The sequence below is a fragment of the Oncorhynchus mykiss genome, chromosome 16 (assembly GCF_057628025.1).
Source record: "Oncorhynchus mykiss isolate SJ-2025 chromosome 16, ASM5762802v1, whole genome shotgun sequence".
In the NCBI taxonomy this organism is placed as follows: domain Eukaryota; kingdom Metazoa; phylum Chordata; class Actinopteri; order Salmoniformes; family Salmonidae; genus Oncorhynchus; species Oncorhynchus mykiss.
Genome location: NC_143037.1, coordinates 37753743 through 37774788, shown reverse-complemented (window position 1 = coordinate 37774788; position 21046 = coordinate 37753743). Strand labels below are relative to the sequence as shown.

General features: G+C 42.1%; 1 protein-coding gene across 1 annotated transcript in view; it reads right to left on the bottom strand.

The window, feature by feature from the left end:
* Positions 1–21046, bottom strand: part of LOC110491876 (chemokine-like protein TAFA-5) — a 50711-nt gene that overhangs the window by 7555 nt on the left and 22110 nt on the right. Inside the window, exon 3 of the mRNA XM_021565697.3 lies at positions 16977–17104. Within this exon, the coding sequence (XP_021421372.1) occupies positions 16977–17104 (128 nt within the window). The remainder of the gene's footprint in view (positions 1–16976; positions 17105–21046) is intronic.

Genomic DNA, 21046 nt, shown 5'->3' with positions numbered 1-21046 from the left:
GAGATCAGCCGTGAAACATACTATAGCACCTTCTAGGCCTATTGCTAGAATTGCTATTGTTGTGTATTGGGGTTGTGCCGCAGCGCATAATGAGGGTCATCATTATTGAATTGTTGTAAAGATTTGATTATGAAACCCACGAGACGTAACAAAAGAGAGATGCACCATCGAGAGCATTCTGACGGGTTACATCCGTCAATTTTAAATGGCAAGTTATGTAAAGGGGAATTTTTTGCGGCCATATTAAGCTGCATCAATTCGCTTTTACTGAGATTCAGTTTATACCCTGATAAGTGACCTAAGGATGTGAAAGTGTCAAGGGCAGCAGGAACAGAAATAGAAAGGTTGGATGTATATAATAATAAATAATCTGCGTATAAAGACAGTTTGTGTCCGTATCTGACTACACCTTTGATGAGGGGGTTGGAGCGAAGTGCTATTGCAAGGGGTTCTATGGCGAGGGCAAACAGTTAGGGACTTAAAGGGCAACCCTGGCGTGTCGATCGTTGCAAAGGAAGCAGTCTGTTTGAGTTTTATTAGTCCTGACAAAGGCTTGAGGGGATGAGTACATAAGTCTTATCCAAGTAATGAATTTGGATCCAAAGCCGAATTTATTTGGAGTGTAAAAAATGTCCATTCCACCCGATCAAACGCTTTCTCCGCATCCAGGGATATAATGGCTTCAGATGTATTGGCGACAGAAGGATTATATATATTATTAAATAATGAGTGTCTATTTTCAATAAATCCTGTTTGATTCAGAGAGATGATTCATGGGAAGACTGTTTCCAGATGCGTTGCCAGGAGTTTGGGTAGAATTTTATAGTCAACATTTAGCAGGCTAATTAGACGGTATGATACACAGTCAAGAGGGTCTTGTTTTTTTTAAAGAATAAGACAAATGATTGCCTGACTGAGAGTCTGTGGGAGAGCACCATTTACAAATGCTTCATTGTACATTTTAATTAGAATAGGGGCTATTTTGGAGAGAAACGTCTTACAAAACTCTGACGAGTAGCCGTCTGGCCCTGAGCTTCTACCGGATTGAAGGGATTTGACCGCATTAGACAATTCTTCAACAGTGATCGGCTACTCTAATTTTCTTTATGAAATCCCGGCTGACAGAAGGCACAGCAAGTGAGTGGAAGAAATCATCCAATTCCAATGTAGCTTTACTTCCAGAAGTATATAAAGACTGGTAAAATCTCTTGAACTCATCATTGATCACCCTAGGGTCTAATGATATCCCAGACGATGTACGGATTTTAGGAATCTGAAATGATGATGATGATGAAGTTAACTTGTGAGCTAATAATTTACTGGCTTTATCTCCTTGTTCATAGTAAGTGCTCCTAGACTTGACAAGCAGTTCAGTAACCTGGTCTGTTAATAATGTGTCAAATTCTGCTTGCCAAGTTAAATGCTCCTTATAAATATCCGGAGATGGTGAAATGGAATCTAATTGGGAAATGCAGTGTGTTAACATAGGTAGCCTATCCCTTTTCAGTTTGTTCAAATGTGGGGCGTAGGAAATAATTTCACCTCTGATTTAAGCTGTCAAAGTTTCACAGAGAGTAGACACAGATGTTTGGGGTTCTATTTGTACTCATGAAAATGTCAACTTGACGCAAAACAAAGTTGATAAAGTGTTCATTACAGAGCAGTTGAGTATTTAGCTGCCAAGGCCGTCACAGATTGTCAACAGTTTGAAAGACTACTTCCATAGTAACAGGGGCGTGGTCAGATACAACAATTGGTTTAAATGAACATGAATATATGGAATGGAGAAGTCTGTCATCTACAAGGAAGTAGTCTATGAACCGATGACAAAAAAATAGTATGCTTTTCCAGATGGATTAAACAATCTCCAAGGGTCTGAAACTGCGAATTCAGACAAAGGTTTGGACAACTCTAACTCTAGCTGGTGTCCACTTTACCATAAAGGCCTGATTGGTGGAGTGCTGCAGAGATGGTTGTTCTTCTGGAAGTTTCTTCCATCTCTCGGGAGGAACTCTGTCATAGTGACCATCGGGTTCTTTGTCACCTCGCTGACAATAACCCACGAAATACCCAAAGAGAATGGCTGCCTAAATATGGTTCCCAATCAGAGAGAACGATAAACACCTGCCTCTAATTGAGAACCAATCTAGGCAACCATAGACGCTGTACAACGTGACGGTTGGGAGTAGGTTACAGCATTAGAGGATTGGAAGATTCTAAATCAGTATCTAATGTATACATTTTCCACACTCTAATTGTAGTGTAACCAATACCAAAACAGTGATTCAGTGAAAATAAAAATCTCATTGATTTATCAAGACCAGTCTTGAGTTTGTCACAGAGCAGAGTTTGTCTCAGAGCACTGCGAAAAGGTGCTAAAATAGTTGTAGGATATTGCTCAATATGCTTATGCTTTATCTAAAGATATTTTTTTCAATGACGGGACTCTCCGCCCCATCCACAATGTTTTTAATGCTGATCAATGACGCGATTCTCCGCCCCATCCACAATGTTTTTAATGCTGATCAATGACGGGGCTCTACGCCCAATCCACAATGTTTTTAATGCTGACAAATGACGGGACTCTCCACCAATAATTACATTTAGAGGATTGGAGGTTTCTAAATTAATATCTAAGGGGAATTTTTCGTGAGGATCTGTGAGAATATCTGAAAATGTGGAAAATGTTCTAATTTTATATAATTTGAAATGAATTAATAATAATAATGATTGCTTTGTTTTAAAAGTAACAATATATTGGAGATGATTTCGTCTTCATTTAAACTAGAGTGAGCAAGAAAAATACCATTCTTGAACATGCAATGAGACATTCTCACTAATTTGTAAATAAAACCAGTTTGTTATTTAGAATTATTTATTTCTGGAGAAACCAAAAGCCACCTCATGGGTCTCCTGGTGGCGGCCAGCACAGTTATCAAACCAACATCTGTAGTAATGCAGCTTGCGCTGCGATGCAGTGTCTTAGACCACTGCGTCACTTGGGAGGCCCCATCCACAATGTTTTTTATGCTGTTCAATTGCAATGCACTAAGTATTAAAATACAGAGAGTCGTTGGTAAAGGTATATTGTCTTGCTAATTGTCATAATGGGTTTAATAATACTGTACATGGTGTCCAGGTCAGGATAACCAAAACATTTCTTTATTAAAGACTATCAGAAAGAATGTTGGTTCTAATTTATTTACATCCAAAGCGATGAATGAGTCACTCAACTTTATGCAGGTGCCGGGGCTATATGACAGTGCCATGAACTTGATTTTTTATATATATATATATATAAAATATATATATATATAAATATAAAAAAAAAAATATATATATATATATATATATATATAAATAAATATATATAAATATATATATATATAAATATATATATATATATATAAAATCTAAAACAATATATATCTAAAACAATATTTAAGTTTATTTAGTTTTTTTTTTTTAAATGAAAGTGAGCGATTTTAATCTGAATAAAGGCCAAAACAATATTTCTAAAGAACAAAACATATATTAGGCTAAATGGATTTTTTTCTTCTCCAAATGCAGACAACGACACAAAACATACTGCCGCCCGGGTTTGCATTGCAAAAGAGGGCATGAACTGGGTCAAGACGCCAGCAGAGTAAGTGGAACTTTATGTGGTATAATAAAGGTAAAATAAAAATAAATAAGAGATCTCCAACACCTACGGTAGGCCTAAATTATATAAAAAAAAGGTTTTCAATTCTCTACATGTAGGTCTCCTGATTTAAACCCAATCAAACTTTTTTGGCATCAACTGAAAACATTAATCCGTAACTCTGCCAAGCCTACAAGCAAAGATGAACTGATCAAGGGCATCAAGACATTTTAGCTAGATAAATTGACGATACAACAATGCAACAAATACAGTGCGAGAGTATTCACCCCCTTTGGCATTTTTCCTATGTTGTTGCCTTACAACCTGGAATTAAAATAGATTTTTGTGGTGTTTGTATCATTTGATTTACACAACATGCCTACCACAAACAAACAAGAAATATGACAATAAATAAATCAAACTTGAGCGTGCATAACTATTCACCCCTCCACAAAGTCAATACTTTGTAGAGCCACCTTTTGCGCTATGAGTTTGGCACATCTAGCCACTGTGATTTTTGCCCATTCTTCAAGGTAAACCTGCTCCAGCTCCTTCAAGAAATCTTTAAGTCATACCACAGATTCTCAATTGGACTGAGGTCTGGGCTTTGACTAGGCCATTTCAAGACAATTAAATGTTTCCCCTTAAACCACTCAAGTGATGCTTTAGCAGTATGCTTAGGGTCATTGTCCTGATGGAAGGTGAAGCTTCGTCCCAGTCTGCAATCTCTGGAAGACTGAAACAGGTTTCCCTCAAGAATTTCCCTGTATTTAGCGCCATCCATCATTTATTCAATTCTGACCAGTTTCCCAGTCCCTGCCGATGAAAAATATCCCCACATCATGATGCTGCCATCACCATGCTTCACTGTGGGGATGCTGTTCTAGGGGTGATGAGAGGTGTTGGGTTTGCGCCAGACAAAGCATTTTCCTTGATGGCCATTCAGCTCAAATTTAGTCTCATCTGACCAGAGTACCTTCTTCCATATGTTTGGGGAGTCTACCACATGCTTTTTGCCGAACACCAAACGTCCAGCTCTGTGGAGTGTACGGCTTAAAGTTGTCCTATGGACAGATACTCCGATCACTGCTGTAGAGCTTTGCAGCTCCTTCAGTGTTATCTTTGGTCTCTCTGTTGCCTCTTTGATTAATGCCCTCCTTTCCTGTTCTGTGAGATTTTGGTGGGAGGCCCTCTCTTGGTAGATTTTTTGTGGTGCAATATTCTTTCCATTTTTTAATAATGGATTTAATGGTGCTCCGTGGATGTTAAAAGTTTTGGATATTTTTTTATAACCCAACCCTGATCTGTACTTCTCCACAACTTTATCCTTGCCCTGTTTGGCGAGCTCCTTGGTCTTCATGGTGCCGCTTGCTTGGTGGTGCAGGTGTATATATACACTGAGATCATGAGACACTTAAATAAAGTCCACCTGTGTGCAATATAACTAATTATGTGACTTCTGAAGGTACTAGAACGTATTTAGGGGCTTCATAGCAAAGGGGGTGAATATATACGCAAGCACCACTTTTCCATTTTAGATTTTTTTTAAATATGTAATTTTTTAAATTTCACTTGTTGTGAAATGTTGTGTATGTCTATTACATCAAATCCAAATATAAATCAATTTCAACGACAGGTTGTAATGCAACAAAATACTTTTGCAAGGCACTGTACGAGCCATGACCAATATGTTCAATATATATTGTCCTGCTAGAAACGTTGTTTGCAGAATTCACAGCCTGCTACGCCTAGGAAAACATGGTTAATATTATATCTGTGACAATATCTAAGGGGCTTTTATATCATTCTAAATGACTAATAATAATAATAGCTTTTTTTTAATAACGATATTTTGGATATGATTTCGTTTTCAAATAATGGAAAGTGAGCAAGAAAAAAGACCCTTCTTGAACATGGGGTGAGACATTGTTACTAATTTGTGAATAAAGCAAGTTTGTTATTTGGAAATATTTATTTCTGGTTTTAGAAGGAGAGAAATCAAAAGCCTACCATCACCTCATGGGTCTCCCAGTCACAGGTATTGAACTTGAATTGATCTGTAGCAACACAGTTTGCACTGCGATGCAGTGTCTTAGACCAGCGCCTTGGGACCCAAAAGCATAATCAGTGCTCTAACTCCCCCTTGCGATGGTCTGGAGCAATGAAGTGGTGATGCAGGGTACCTTACTAAACCACAAATTACCTCTAAGTCCCGGAGCCTTATCGCAAAACTTTTAGTTGAGCAACCACTGGATATCTTTGTCATCTCTCTGTTGAAATCGTCCGGTCCGTCTACATGGGAAGTAATTCGACAGAAAGTCTCTGTTTGTTTAAGTCTATGGTTGTCCATTAGACTGGATCCTTCAGACGTTCCAATGGTCATTTTATGGAATCTCCCTCGTGTCTTTGGTCAAGGTTGTAGACTGTGAATGTCTAGTCTTCACCTTCACGCTGTTGGTCAAGCTGGTCTTCACATTCTCTGGTCTGGTGGAGTCTAACCATTTCCACATGTAGCCACCACTCCACGCTTTCTGGTCTAGTGGTTGATTATTCAAGGTACAGCTAAGACCACTTTCCACACCGGCAGCAAGCCGGCATGTTTTGGTCAGTTTTTAAATCGCAACCATTTGAACGTGTAGCCACCACTCCACATTGTCTGGTCTTATAGTTTTAAACCATTTGTCACATCCAGCTTACCGTCCGTATACTGGTCTGATGTAAATTTAGTTAGGAGTCCTTATTAAGCACTCTGGTCAAAGGGGGTGTTCCATCCTTTTGGCATAATGTCACATAATGTCTGTGCTCACGTGGGTGTGGTTACTGACTGGGTAAAACTTTACATGAAAAACAATTATAATTTAGAAGACTAAAATCACATTTAATCTTCTCACAAATAGTTTTATATTTACTCCTATATGTTTTACAACATGTAGATGTAACTCTGACATATACATTGTGAAAGCTCTTAAAGTTACATTGTTTCCGTTTTAAAGCCTTTAATGATATCACCAAACAATAAAGTATCTGACATGATTGCTCTTTAAGTCCCCCCGACCATTTCCCTCAGACATTCCATACTGCAAAGGGCCAGAGAGAGATTTTTTACGACCGGTCGTTAAAGTCATCAACTGGCCCAATTTTTTCCCCCCTTCCTCTCTGGTGGGAGGGAGAGGGAGAGGGAGAGGGAGAGGGAGAGGGAGAGAAAGAGAAAGAGAGAGGGGGGGTAGGGGCTCTCTTTGATCCTCACCCAGGAGGGAAAGACAAGACAACTGTAATTGTCAAGTCTTTCATGACTAATAAATCGTACTGGTTGAATTGAGTAAATGCACTTCTAATTATTTGATTGACTTTACGTTCATAATTTAGTAGGTCTATTGGTAAATGTTATTCACACAAAGCATTTATGCTTGGACTCTAACTCTGCAGCTCAGAGCTAAGGTTAACTCAATAATTTTATGCTAGGACATTGATCGCAAGATATTAGCTCTTTGTCTTTCAGCCTCTTAATAATTGCATAACATTTATCTTGGACACATATTAATCTGAGTGGTGAAAAAAGGCTCGCTACCTTGACTATACCCATCGAATACGCTTATGGGCCTATAGTATTTATTCACATAATAATGGAGTCATATTGAGGAATGTAGTTTATTATTAAACATAATTTAACAAAAATCCCCCAGCCAGAAGATACTCCCATTAATAAAGGTAGCATCTATGAATGAGTTTATTAGAGATATTTGCACACATGGGAAAGGGGGAATCCAGCAACCAGTTCACAATGGGTAAGGGTACAGATATTTCTCACGCTTCTCACACTCTCCACAATACGCGTTTCCCTCTCGGCCCTCTCCCTCTTTGTGCAGCCCGCTTCCTCTTTTATCCTCAAGCACGCAATGGCTTAACGATCCATCGGCAGGAAATCCATATAAGGCTTGGGGGTGGAGCCAGCGGGCTGCACGATATCTTCTTTCAATCACCCCTCACCTCTCCCTGCCGTCTGCCACAATACGTACCTACTAATTTTAACTAATTGATGTGCCTCATTCCATACTTAGTAGGGAGCACAATCCAGACCATTGCCGATAAAAATTAGGTGTATAGAAGATACCCTACACATGGAATCGAGAGCAATGTAACATTCTGAATGTTACACCCCAACAGAACACAGGTCTTCTTTTTTTTTCCACCAGACAATGGTTTGTGGAAAAAAAAACAGAGCTGTGTAAAACAAAAATGTCAGTTGAAAAAGTAGTCAATGACAGAAGTTGAAATGCGAAGCGGGCTAAAAGTGCGCTAAGTGACAGGGGAAAAGACTGTGTTCAGAGGGGCTCTGACAAGAACGAGAGAGGGGTAACATACACCGAGGAGAATATAAAAGGAAAACATAGATGAATTAATAGAGTGGGGCAGCACCAGAGGAGTATTTATACCTACAAGGGGCTGTGCCCAGGGACATAAAGTCATGAAATTCACTAGCTCTTAAAATGGAGCTAAAAACATAAAGGCCATTGGAACGTCAAAGAGAAGAGGGAACAAATAGGGGAATCATATTGAAATTATTTCAGCAGTCAGCTTTCATTCTTTCGTTTTAAGTCATCTTTCTTTCTACATCTGTTTCCATCTATAGCATACTGTTTCATACTTTCCATCTATCCATACTGTTTCATACCTACCAAACCTATCCTTCTTTCCTTGTTAACACACAGTATTCCTCTTGCTCTCTGTGTACTCATTTAAGCATACTTTTTTTAATATATATAATTAAATAGTTTGTTACTCCTTATACAACTGGGGGGGGTCAATACATTACAATCAATTACATCCTGTATGAAAACTAAAGGGAAATCCAGGGTCTTTTTCCTTCATTTGAGCACTGGGCTCAAAGTCTGTCTCCTCCAACTTTGAGCAGGGGATATCAAAATAACTTTGGGCATTAAGAACTTAGGCACGCTGGTTTGCATAGTCAGCGACAGTAAAACATATTTTACAAGATGCCGTTATCAACACTTCAGTATTTTAGTTGGTCAGATTAACTGATCGAAGGCTTAAATTCAAAAGCAATGCTTTTCAATGCATAGGCTTGTAAAAATAGGGCTGGTTTTGCGGACCAAGATTAAGTCAACTGCTGGACAAAAAAAACATACTCAATGGAGATTCTTCATTGAAAGTGCTTTTTAGTCCAGGGTCCAGAAAATGGGTCCTACAATCATTTTATGTTGGCTAACAACTTGGAGGGAGAAGGAACAGTTGGCAGAAAGCCATCAGGGCAGCAGGAGAAACATTTTTGAATTGTAATACAATTGTTTGTGACCCATTGAGTCGTCCTGTGTGTGCTGTTCTGTTTATAGAGCGCTAAGGATTTCAGCCAAAATGTATGATTCAGATTTAGAATGTCCTCAAAAAGGCAATTCATCAAAATGCATGATTCAGATTCAGAATGTCCTCAAAAAGGCAATTCATCAAAATGCATGATTCAGATTCAGAATGTCCTCAAAGAGGCAATTCATCAAAATGCATGATTCAGATTCAGAATGTCCTCAAAGAGGCAATTCATCAAAATGCATGATTCAGATTCAGAATGTCCTCAAAGAGGCAATTCATCAAAATGCATGATTCAGATTCAGAATGTCCTCAAAGAGGCAATTCATCAAAATGCATGATTCAGATTAAGAATGTCCTCAAAGAGGCAATTCATCTTGCAGCAGTCATAAAACATATAACATCTAAAAATGTACAATAAATAGCAGAGGATATTTACAAACAAATCAGCAGGGCAAAGTGCAATTTCAGAGTGCAAGTGCGATTAGTCCAACATTTGTTAAGTTGCAGAATTGAATTAGGAATAAAATAGAACTTGGTCCTATTATTTTTAACCTCAGGTAGTCTGTACCTGTGTCCAGGGGGAAGAAGCTGGAATTTAGGGTGGAGTGGACGGGAAGAGTCAACCGCCACTTTATTTGCCTCATGTAGGGCTCTACCCAGGTAGAGAGATGACTGTTCTTGCTGTTGCTGCCAGATGATTTTTCCGCAAGACCTGACTATCTTGCCCAACCTAATTTTCTGTGCAACCTTGATGTTCCCAAACCAGCAGGTCAAGCAACCATTAGATCAACGTTTAAAAAGTTCCATTTCCGTAGGAAATACAGTCTCTGTTGGCCTTTCTTAAAAAAAGCGTCAGAGCACTGATCCCAGGATAGCTTGTTGTCGATGACTAGTCCAAGGAATTTGTACTCCTCCACTATTTCAAGGCGCTCACCTTTTACGGGCTCACCTTTTATGACTGCAGCTTCCCCTAGCCCTTGCAACATCATGAAACACATTTCAAATCAAATCAAATTGTATTTATCATGTGCACCGAAATAAACAAGAGTAGACCTTACAGTGAAATGCTACCTCACAAGCCCTCAACCAACAATGCAGTTTTAAGAAAAAAAGAATATATTAAATAATTAAGGAGCAACGATAAAATAACAGTCGATGAGCTTTATACAGGGAGTTCCGGTACAGAGTCAATGTGCGGGGGCACCGGTACGCTGTGGTAATATATACAGTACCAGTCAAAAGTTTGGGAACAGTTACTCATAACAGGGCTTTTCTTTATTTTTACTATTTTCTAGATTGTAGAATAACAGTGAAGACATCAAAACTATGAAATGACACATATGGCATCATGCAGTAAACAAAAAAGTGTTAAACAAATCAAAATAAACCCAGAAAAAAAAGAAACCATTTTCAGGACCCTGTCTTTCAAAGATAATTAGAAAAAATCCAAATAACTTCACAGGGCCGAATACTTTCGCAAGGCACTGTAAATGTTCGGGAACTTGCAGGTGCCTTGGTGGAAGAGTGGGGTAACATCTCACAGCAAGAACTGGCAAACCTGGTGAAGCCCATGAGGAGGAGATGCACTGCAGTACTTAATGCAGAGTCAATGTGCGGGGGCACCGGTACGCTGTGGTAATATATACAGTACCAGTCAAAAGTTTGGGAACAGTTACTCATAACAGGGCTTTTCTTTATTTTTACTATTTTCTAGATTGTAGAATAACAGTGAAGACATCAAAACTATGAAATGACACATATGGCATCATGCAGTAAACAAAAAAGTGTTAAACAAATCAAAATAAACCCAGAAAAAAAAGAAACCATTTTCAGGACCCTGTCTTTCAAAGATAATTAGAAAAAATCCAAATAACTTCACAGGGCCGAATACTTTCGCAAGGCACTGTAAATGTTCGGGAACTTGCAGGTGCCTTGGTGGAAGAGTGGGGTAACATCTCACAGCAAGAACTGGCAAAACTGGTGAAGCCCATGAGGAGGAGATGCACTGCAGTACTTAATGCAGCTGGTGGTCACACCAGATACTGACTGTTATGTTTACTTTTGACCCACCCTTTGTTCAGGGACACATTATTCAATTTCTGTTAGTCACATGTCTGTGGAACTTGTTCAGTTTATGTCTCAGTTGTTGTATCTTATGTTCACACAAATTTTAACACGTTACGTTTTCTGAAAATAAACGCAGTTGACAGTGAGAGGATGTTTCTTTTTTTGCCGAGTTTACATGATTCAATATGTATTATTTAATAGTTTAGATGGCTTTACTATTATTATATGTAGAACATAGTAAAAAATAAAGAAAAACCCTTGAATGAGTGGGTATGTCTGTAGCTGTAGAACATTTTGAGGATCTGAGGTTCCATGCCAAACCTTTCCAAACCCTGTCAGGAAGTCCAGGATTCAGTTGCAGAGGGAGGTGTTTAGTCCCAGGGTCCTTAGCTTAGTAATGAGCTTCATGGTCACTATGGTGTTAAATGCTGAGCTGTCATCAATGAATAGTATTCTCACGTAGGTGTTCCTTTTGTCCAGGTCGGAAAGGGCAGTGTGGAGTGCAATAGAGACTGTATCATCTGTGGATCTGTTGCGGCCGCACACAAATTGGAGTGGGACTAGGGTTTCTGAGATAATGGTGAGCCATGACCAACCTTTCAAACCACTTCATGGCTACAGACGTGAGTGCTACGGGTCGGTAGTCATTTCGGCAGGTTACCTTGTTAAATAAAGGTGGAATAGTTGAAGTAGTTGGTGAACCAGGCGTGGCAATAATTTGAGAAACCAAGGCTGTTGAGTCTGCCGATAAGAATGTGGTGATTGACAGAGTCGAATGCATTGGCCAGGTCGATGAATACGGCTGCACAGTAATGTCTCTTATCGATGGCGGATATGATATCGTTTAGGACCTTGAGAGTGGCCGAGGTGCACCCATGACCAGCTCTGAAACCAGATTGCATAGCAGAGAAGGTACGGTGGGATTCAAAATGGTCGGTAATCTGTTTGTTAACTTGGCTTTCGAAGACCTTAGAAAGGCAGGGTAGGATAGATATAGGTCTATAACAGTTTGGGTCTAGAGTGTCTCCCCTTTGAAGAGGGGGATGACCGCGGCAGCTTTCCAATCTTTGGGAATCTCAGACGATACGAAAGAGAGGTTGAACAGGGTAGTAATAGGGGTTAGGGCAACCATTTCGGAAGATCATTTTAGAAAGAGAGGGTCCAGATTGTCTAGCCCGACAGATTTGTAGGGGTCCAGATTTTGCACTTCTTTCAGAACATCAGCTATCTGGATTTGGGTGAAGGAGAAATGGGGAGGCTTGAGCGAGTTGCTGTGGAGGGTGCCTGGCAGTTGACCGGGGTAGGGCTAGCCAGGTGGAAAGCAATTCAAGTGGATTTATCGGTGGTAACAGTGTTTCCTAGCCTCAGAGCAGTGGGCAGCTGGGAGTAGGTGCTCTTATTCTCCATGGACTTTACAGTGTCCCGGAACTTTTTTGAGTTTGAACAACAGGATTCAAATTTCTGCTTGAAAAAGCTAGCCTTAGCTCTCCTAACCGCCTGTGTATATTTGTTCCTAACTTCCCTGAAAAGTTGCATATCACGGGGGATATTCAATGCTAATGCAGAACACCACAGGATGTTTTTGTGCTGGTCAAGGGCAGCCAGGTCTGGAGTGAAGCACTATATCTATTTCTAGTTCTAATTTCTTTTGAATGGGGCATGCTTATGTAATATGGTGAGGAAGGCACTTTTAAAGAATAACCAGGCATCCTCTACTGACGGGATGAGGTCAATGTCATTCCAGGATACCCCGGCCAGGTCGATTAGAAAGGCCTGCTCGCAGAAGTGTTTTAGTTTGATAGTGATGAGGGGTGGTCGTTTGGTCGCAGACCCATTACGGATGCAGGCAATGAGGCAGTGATCGCTGAGATCTTGATTGAAAACAGCAGAGGTGTATTTGGAGGGCGAGTTAGTTAGATGATATCTATGAGGGTGTCCGTGTTTACGGATTTGGGGTTGTACCTGGTAGGTTCATTGATAATTTGTGTGAGATTGAGGGTCATCTAGTAGCATGAGCTCAGAAGATAGATGGGGGCAATCAATTCACATATGGTGTCGAGGGCACAGCTGGGGGCAGAGGGTGGTCTATAGCAAGCAGCAACAGTGAGAGACTTGTTTCTGGAAAGGTGAATTTTTAGAAGTAGAAGCTCAAATTGTTTGTTCTGTATGCACACAGTGCAATGCACCTAGACATCTGCCCAGAGGGAGATTACAACCCCTTCCCGTTCCACAACGACCGTGGTCACACCTATAGGTGGATTTCGTGACGGATCTTCCCCTGTCGCGGGGTAACACCACGATCCTGGTCGTTGGGATCGGTTTTCTAAGTTCTGCCGTCTCCTTCCTTTGCCCGGTCTCCCTACGGCTCTACAAACTGCGGAGGCCCTGTTCACCCACGTATTCCGGCACTACGGGGTGTCTGAGGATATAGTTTCTGATCGGGGTCCCCAATTCACGTCTAGAGTCTAGAAGGCGTTTATGGAACGCCTGGGGGTCTCGGTCAGCCTTACCTCAGGTTTCCACCCCGAGAGTAACGGGCAGGTGGAAAGAGTCAACCAGGATGTGGGTAGGTTTCTGCGGTCCTATTGCCAGGACCGGCCGGGGGAGTGGGCGGTTTACATCCCCTGGGCGGAGATGGCCAAAAACTCCCTCCGCCACTCCTCTACCAACCTATCACAGTTTCAGCGTGTGCTGGGTTATCAGCTGGTCCTGGCACAATGGCATCAGAGCCAGATCGAGGCTCCTGCGGTGGATGAATGGTTTCGGCACTCGGAGGAGACATGGAACGCTGCCCATGTGCGGCTACAACGGCCCGGAGGCAAAAGGCGAGTGCCGACCGCCACCGCAGTGAGGCCCCGGTGTATTTGGGGGGTGCAGGGTTGTTGTTTGGGGTAGGGATAGCCAGGCGGAAAGCATTGCCAGCCGTAGAAAAATGCTTCTTGAAATTCTCAATTATAGTGGATTTATCGGTGGTGACAGTGTTTCCTAGCCTCAGTGCAGCTGGGCGGAGGTGCTCTTATTCTCCATGGAATTTACGGAGTTCCAGAACGATTTTGAGTTTGTGCTACAGGATGAAAATTTCTGCTTGAAAAAGCTAGTCTTAGCTTTCCCAACTGCCTGTGTAAATTGGTTCCTTACTTCCCTGAAAAGTTGCATATCAACTGGGGCTATTCGATGCTAGTGCAGCACGCCACAGCGTGTTTTTGTGATGGTCGAGGGCAGTCAAGTCTGTAGACAACCAAGTGCTATATCTGTTCCTGGTTCTACATTTTTGGAATGGGGCATGCTTATTTAAGATGGTGATGAAGAAAGACACTTCTAAAGAATAACCAGGCATCCTCTACTGACGGGATGAGGTCAATATCCTTCCAGGAAACCCGGGCCAGGTCGGTTAGAAAGGCCTGCTCGCTGAACTGTTTCAGGGAGCGTTTGATAGTGATGTAGGATGGCCGGGGGTGTTAAGCATGTCCCAGTTTAGGTCACCCAGCAGCACGTGCTCTGAAGATAGATGGGGGACAATCAAATCACATATGGTGTCGAGGGCACAGCTGGGGGCAGAAGGTGGTCTATAGCAAGCGGCAACGGTGAGAGACTTGTTTCTGGAAAGGAGGATTTTTAAAAGTAGAAGCTCGAATTGTTTGGGTACAGACCTGGATAGTATGACAGAACTCTGCAGGCTATCTCTGCAGTAGATTACAACACCGCCCCCTTTGGCAGTTCTATCTTTTCGGAAGATGTTGTAGTTAGGGATGGAAATTTCAGGGTTTTTGGTGGTCTTCCTAAGCCAGGATTTAGACATGACTAGGACATCCAGGTTGGCAGAGTGTGCTAAAGCAGTGAATAAATTAAACTTAGGGAGGAGGCTTCTAATGTTAACATGCATGAAACCAAGGCTTTTACGGTTACAGAAGTCAACAAATGAGAGCACCTGGGGAGTAGGGGTGGAGCTAGGCACTGCAGGGCCTGGATTAACCTCTACATCACCAGAGAAACAGAGGAGGAGTAGGATAAGTGTACGGCTAAAGGCTAACAGAACTGGTCGTCTAGTACGTTCGGAACAGAGAGCAAAAGGAGCAGGTTTCTGGGTGCGATAGAATAAGGCATGATGTACAGACAAAGATATGGTAGGATGTGAGTACATTAGAGGTAAACCTAGGCATTGAGTAATGATGAGAGAGATATTGTCTCTAGAGACATTTAAACCAGGTGATGTCACCATATATGTGGAAGGTGGAACTAAATGGTTGGTTAAGGCAAATTGAGCAGGGCTAGAGGCTCTACAGTGAAATAAGACCATAATCACTAACCAGGACCGTAATGGAGAAGGCAAATTGATATTAGGGAAAGGCATGCGTAGCCAAGTGATCATAGGGGTCCAGTGAGTGGTTGGGCTGGCTGAAGACACGGCGATTCAGACAGCTAGCAGGCCGGGGCCAGCAAGCTAGCAGAAGGGCCTTAGAAGGACGTCGCGAAGGAGGAAAGTCTGTTTTAGCCTCCGCGTGTGGTGACATCGATAGACTAATTGTGATGGATTAGTAGGGTTCCGAGTAGCAGAGGGGTCCAAGTCCAATTGGCAAAATAGGTATAGTGGCCCAAGAAATTGGCTGATGGATCTATTCAGCTAACAGTCCAATATGCTCTAGACAGCTAGCGGTCCTCGACGAGCAGTTAGCGAGCCGTGGATAGCAGATGGGCATTCAGGGGACGTCGCTGCATAGGGGCCAGTTCAGTACCCCCTCGAGCAGGTTACGTCGTTAATCCAGTCGTGAAGGATCGGCGGGGTTCCGTGCCTCATACCGGCAGTATAAGGGGTCCGGGTATTGTAGCCCAGGAGCGGCTGATGGGCCTCTTCAGCTAGCCGGGAGAATGGACCTAGCATGGGTTAGCTCCAGGCTAATTGGTGCTTGCTTCGAGACTAGGTTAGCCACTCCTGGGCTACTCGGATTGCAGCTAGCTAGCTGTGATGATCCGGTGAAAAGGTTCAGAGCTTGCGGTGGGAATCTGGGGATATGGAGAGAAAATAGGTCTGGTACGCTCTGGTTTGAGTCGCGTTGTACAAACTGGTGAGAGCTTTCTGAGCTAAAGGTTAGCTGATGACCGCTAGCAGTGGTTAGCTGACTACTAGCTAGTGGCTAGTTAGCTGGCTAGCTTCTGTTGGGGGATTCCAGTTCCGAGGTAAAGAAAAATACTTTAGAAAAAACAGATCCACACCACATTAGGTGAGGTGGGTTGCAGGAGAGTATTTTGAAGTTGAGGTTTAGAAAAATATAAAAAAGATATGCGAAGAAAAACATAAAGATATATATATATACATGGGACACGACAAGACGAAGGACAAAGACGTCTGACTGCTGTGCCATCTTGGATGTTTTTGGGACGTCTTCTACGGTGGATCGCTAAACTATCCAAATGATTATGATTATGGCCACATTATACCAAAGACTACGGTATATACATTTGGGAAACAAGCTCATGTTATCAGTGCAGCCTGTTATCATCTGGACTAGTTGAAATATCTTCACATCTAGAAAATATATTTTTTTATTACAGGGGGCAGAAAAAATGCGTCACATCCAAATCGTCCTCTGGAATAACAGACATTCTGGGGCAATAAATAGGCTACATAACCAACTAGTCCCGTGCGAATAGCGAATAGGCAGTAAAATGATACACCAAATGTAGGTACATTTTGGACTTGGAAACAGGAGAAATATGATTTATTTATTTATTTATGCATGCACATTCACACACTCCCTTTCTCTGTCTCTCACTTATTGTATCATAATTGTGTTTCAAAGTTATTTACAACCAATGATAACAGCACAGTTACAGATCCACATTATTCAAAATCCATGTAAATCTCCATTCCTGTTACAATGCTAATGGCAGTTGCATGTTTCAATGTGTACTCCATACATGACTCTGTAAGGCTACGTCTTACCGTGACTGTCTTGATGTGGCCACTTCCTTTGGTACAGGTCCAACCAGAGCGGTTGAAGAGGAGGCCACACATCTCTCCCTCCAAGCAGGGTGCCATCTCACACCACTGTCTACTCCTTACGATACGCACTAAGGAGACAGAGAGAAGGGAGAGAGAGAGAGGTACAGCGAGACAGAAAGAGGGAGAGAGAGGGTGGGACCAAGAGTTAGAACCAAGCTCAATTGAGCTACTGTATATCAACGTTTAAATTCACACTTTAGTGCATTTTAACAGTAATAAAAACCAGAGAGCAAGGAGAGTATGAGAGAGTGAAGAGAGAGAGAGATGATAGACATCTAGATAGAGAAAGATGAGGAGAGAGTGAAAGAAGTATTTCACAATCAGGGGTTCTTGATTAGATCCTTTGAATGTCATCAGTCTAGATGTAATGTAATGATGGCCACTCTTGTGCTCGCCGTATAATCTGTCCGGAAAAGAATGAATTAGCATTAGTCTTTGTTGACGCTAATTAACACTGATTGTTCCTCACACTGGGTGTGTGTGTCTGTGTGTGTGTGTGTATGTTTGTGTGTGTTCAAGTCTGTTCAAAGATTAAATCGGTCCTCTCAGGACCTGGCATGAACTATTGTTCCTTTCGGTTTACCAAAAGGTCCTTCTGACTTTATGATGGTGGGCAAATTGAAAGAGATGGACTACAGTGGCACATGTCCCCCATGAGAGTGAATGAGTTTGTGTCCCTAGTGATTGTGACATGATGTCAGTAAAGGATAACCCCTTGTCCATGTTTTCAATAATTGGGTGTGTCAGGTTGGCCCTTTGAGCTGGATACTGCTGTCCTGTATAGATCTGTCATTCCATGGGACACACATGCCAGTATGCACACCAGCACGCACACACACACACAGAACAACGGCTGACTGAACACCAATTGTTTTCCAATATCACATTAGAAATGGAAAAGGGTAAAAAGAGGGATTCAAAGACCACATAGACCTAGCTTTAATGACAAAAGCATTCAAAATTCCCTTTAGCTTACTGCTCAATTCCTTCACCTGCTGAAAAAGTCCAGCTATCCAGCCCAACACTCCAATTTCCCTCTGCGAATTGGATTGTCAGCACGACCCATCAGACATAACAAAGCATAGATTGATCAGTCATTCATAAACGTAGATGTGATTATATTATGTGACAGCCAAATCCAACTGCTGAAGGGCTAAAAAAGTGTGCATCAGAGGGACCAACAGAGCGCTATAGCAAAGCCTGGATGGAAGACGGACTGAATCAGCTGGGTCGTGTCCAATAGGAAAAAACGTTATTAAACAGAGTGAAACGGGGTGGTGCTACGGTCATTTTCTTTTTCCATTTAAAATGTTTTCGAACATTGTGTCCTACTGAATATCACCTGGGGTACAGTAGTCACATAGGGAGAGCTGTGACACCTGTCATCATGGCTCCCCACCCAGACTGCATTTAACTGTCATGAATGCCATTATAGAGGCCATTTCTTTAGTAGGTGACATCAGAGGTCACCATGTGGGAGAAGTGGGTGCTCAAGATGATATTCCAAGTTTAATGTCACAGGCACAAGTACAGTGAGGTGGGGGGGAGCAGGAGAAAATGATAGAAAGAGAATCTGAATAACCATGAAGTCCTCTACATTTCCATTTACCTCCACAATTATATTTACAGGCAAAGTTCCCAAACCCACTACGGTAACACAAGTAATGATCAATTGCATTTGCGCTGTGGTGGGTATTTCCTTTAGACAGCACCACCCTTCACTACAACTCTATGCTGTAATTCCATTAAGAGATGTAACTACAAAGTTAACTTCCCACAAAACAGGTGGGGGAAAGGGGTACCTAAGTATGGTTCTCAATTCATCAACAACGATAGACAGCTGCCCCTGATTGAGAACCATACCATACCAGGCCAAGACATAGAAATACAAAACATAGAAAAAAGGACATAGAATGTATTTGTAACGAACTGTCCGGTTCAGGGACTTTGGTTCTGTCACGACTCCGACCGAAGGTGGCTCCCCTTCCCGCTCGGGTGGTGCTCGGCGGTCGTCGTCGCCGGCCTACTAGCTGCCACTGATTATTTTCTCCCCCTCCTTATGTGTCTATTGATAACACCTGTTTTGAGTTGGTTGTAATTAGTTGGGCTTTATTAGTCAGCCGGCCCGCCCGTTTCTTTGTGCGGGATTGATTATTGTAACCCTGGTGTTTGCTACAGACGAACGTGTTCGTGTATCTAGTGCTAGACTGTTTTCGTTCCCTGTGTCTGGGGCATTTTGTTTGAGCACCCAAAAGTGGGGTGGCCGTGGTTCACCGTGTGTGCATTAAAGGAGCACTTTATTGAACTCTCTGCTTTCCTGCGCCTGATTTCACCCTCACGACACCCAGGACCTTACAGGTTCAGTCTGCACTGTCAACCTGAAGGAATACATTAAACAAATATTTAGATGAACACTGTGTTGTAGGCCTATGCCTTTCGAGTCAAACAGCTGAATTTATAGCCTGATTTTTCAGGCTATTCTGGTAAAACAACTAGATCTTATGTGCACATTCAAATCTTGATTACTGCGATTCAACCTCTTGGCTTCTTGAATGGAGACCAAGTTCTTATGGTCCATCCAGATCACGAAAGGATGAGGTGCCACCTCCAACCAGTGTCTAGACCCCTCAAGGGCCCACTTAACTGCCAAGAGCTTCCAGTTGCCTACATCGTAGTTGCGTCCTCTGGAGAGAACCACTTGGAGAGAAAGGCACACTTTCGTGTCCTCCTCGTTCCGCTGTGAAAGGACCGCCCGTGTTCCGGTATCCGAGGTGTCCACCTCTACCACGAAGGGACAGGTAGGATCAGGATGGACGAGGAAGGGTCCAGAGGTGAAATGTCCCTTGGGCTCCCCAAACGCCCTGTCAGCCTCGGGGGTTCAACAAAAACAGGTCTGGGACTGGCGGGTTGGGACCGTGAGAGGCGCTGCCACCGCACCAAAGTTGCGTATAAAACACCTGTAAAAATCGCCAAACCAGAGGAATCGCTGAACTTGTTTGAGTGAGGCTGTGACCGCCTCACCTTTACAGGGTCCATTTGGATGCCTGAGGAAGACATAATGTGGCCCAGGAAAAAACTTTGGATACATGGAACTCACACTTCTCTATTTGATGTATAGTTGATTCTGCAGGAGGACTTGGTGGACGTGCAGGATGTGTTCCGAAAGGATCTTGGAGAAAATCAGGATGTCGCCGAGGTAAACAAAGACGAACCGATTCAACATATCCCTAAGCGTGTCATTGACCAATGCTTGGAAGACTGCCTGTGAGTTCGATAATCTGAATGGCATGACTAAATACTCATAGTGGCTACAAGGAGTGCTAAAGGCAGTCTTCCATTCATCCATCTCCCTCCCTGATTCTCACCAGATTGTAAGAGTTGCAGAGGTCCAGTTTGGTGAAGAATTGGGCCCCATAGGCCAACTCCAAGGTGGTGGACATCAGGGGACGGGGGTAACGATTCTTAACCTGTTGCGACGAGCAATCCCGTATCCGGGAGCGTAATTATAGCCTCAAGCTCATTACCATAACGCAACGTTAACTATTCATGAAAATCGCAAAAGAAATGAAATAAATATATTGGCTCTCAAGCTTAGCCTTTTGATAACAACACTGTCATCTCATATTTTCAAAATATGCTTCTCATCCCATAGCAAAACAAGCATTTGATTAAGAGAATTGATAGCTAGCATAGCATTAAGCCTAGCATTCAGCACGCAACATTTTCACAAAAACAAGAAAAGCATTCAAATAAAATCATTTACCTTTGAAGAACTTCGGATGTTTTCAATGAGGAGACTCTCAGTTAGATAGCAAATGTTCAGTTTTTCCCAAAATATTATTTGTGTAGGAGAAATCGCTCCGTTTTGTTCATCACGTTTGGCTAAGAAAAAAAAAAGAAAATTCTGTTATTATAACGGCAAACTTTTTTCCAAATGAATATCGACAGAAACATGGCAGACGTTGTTTAGAATCAATCCTCAAGGTGTTTTTCACATATCTATTTGATGA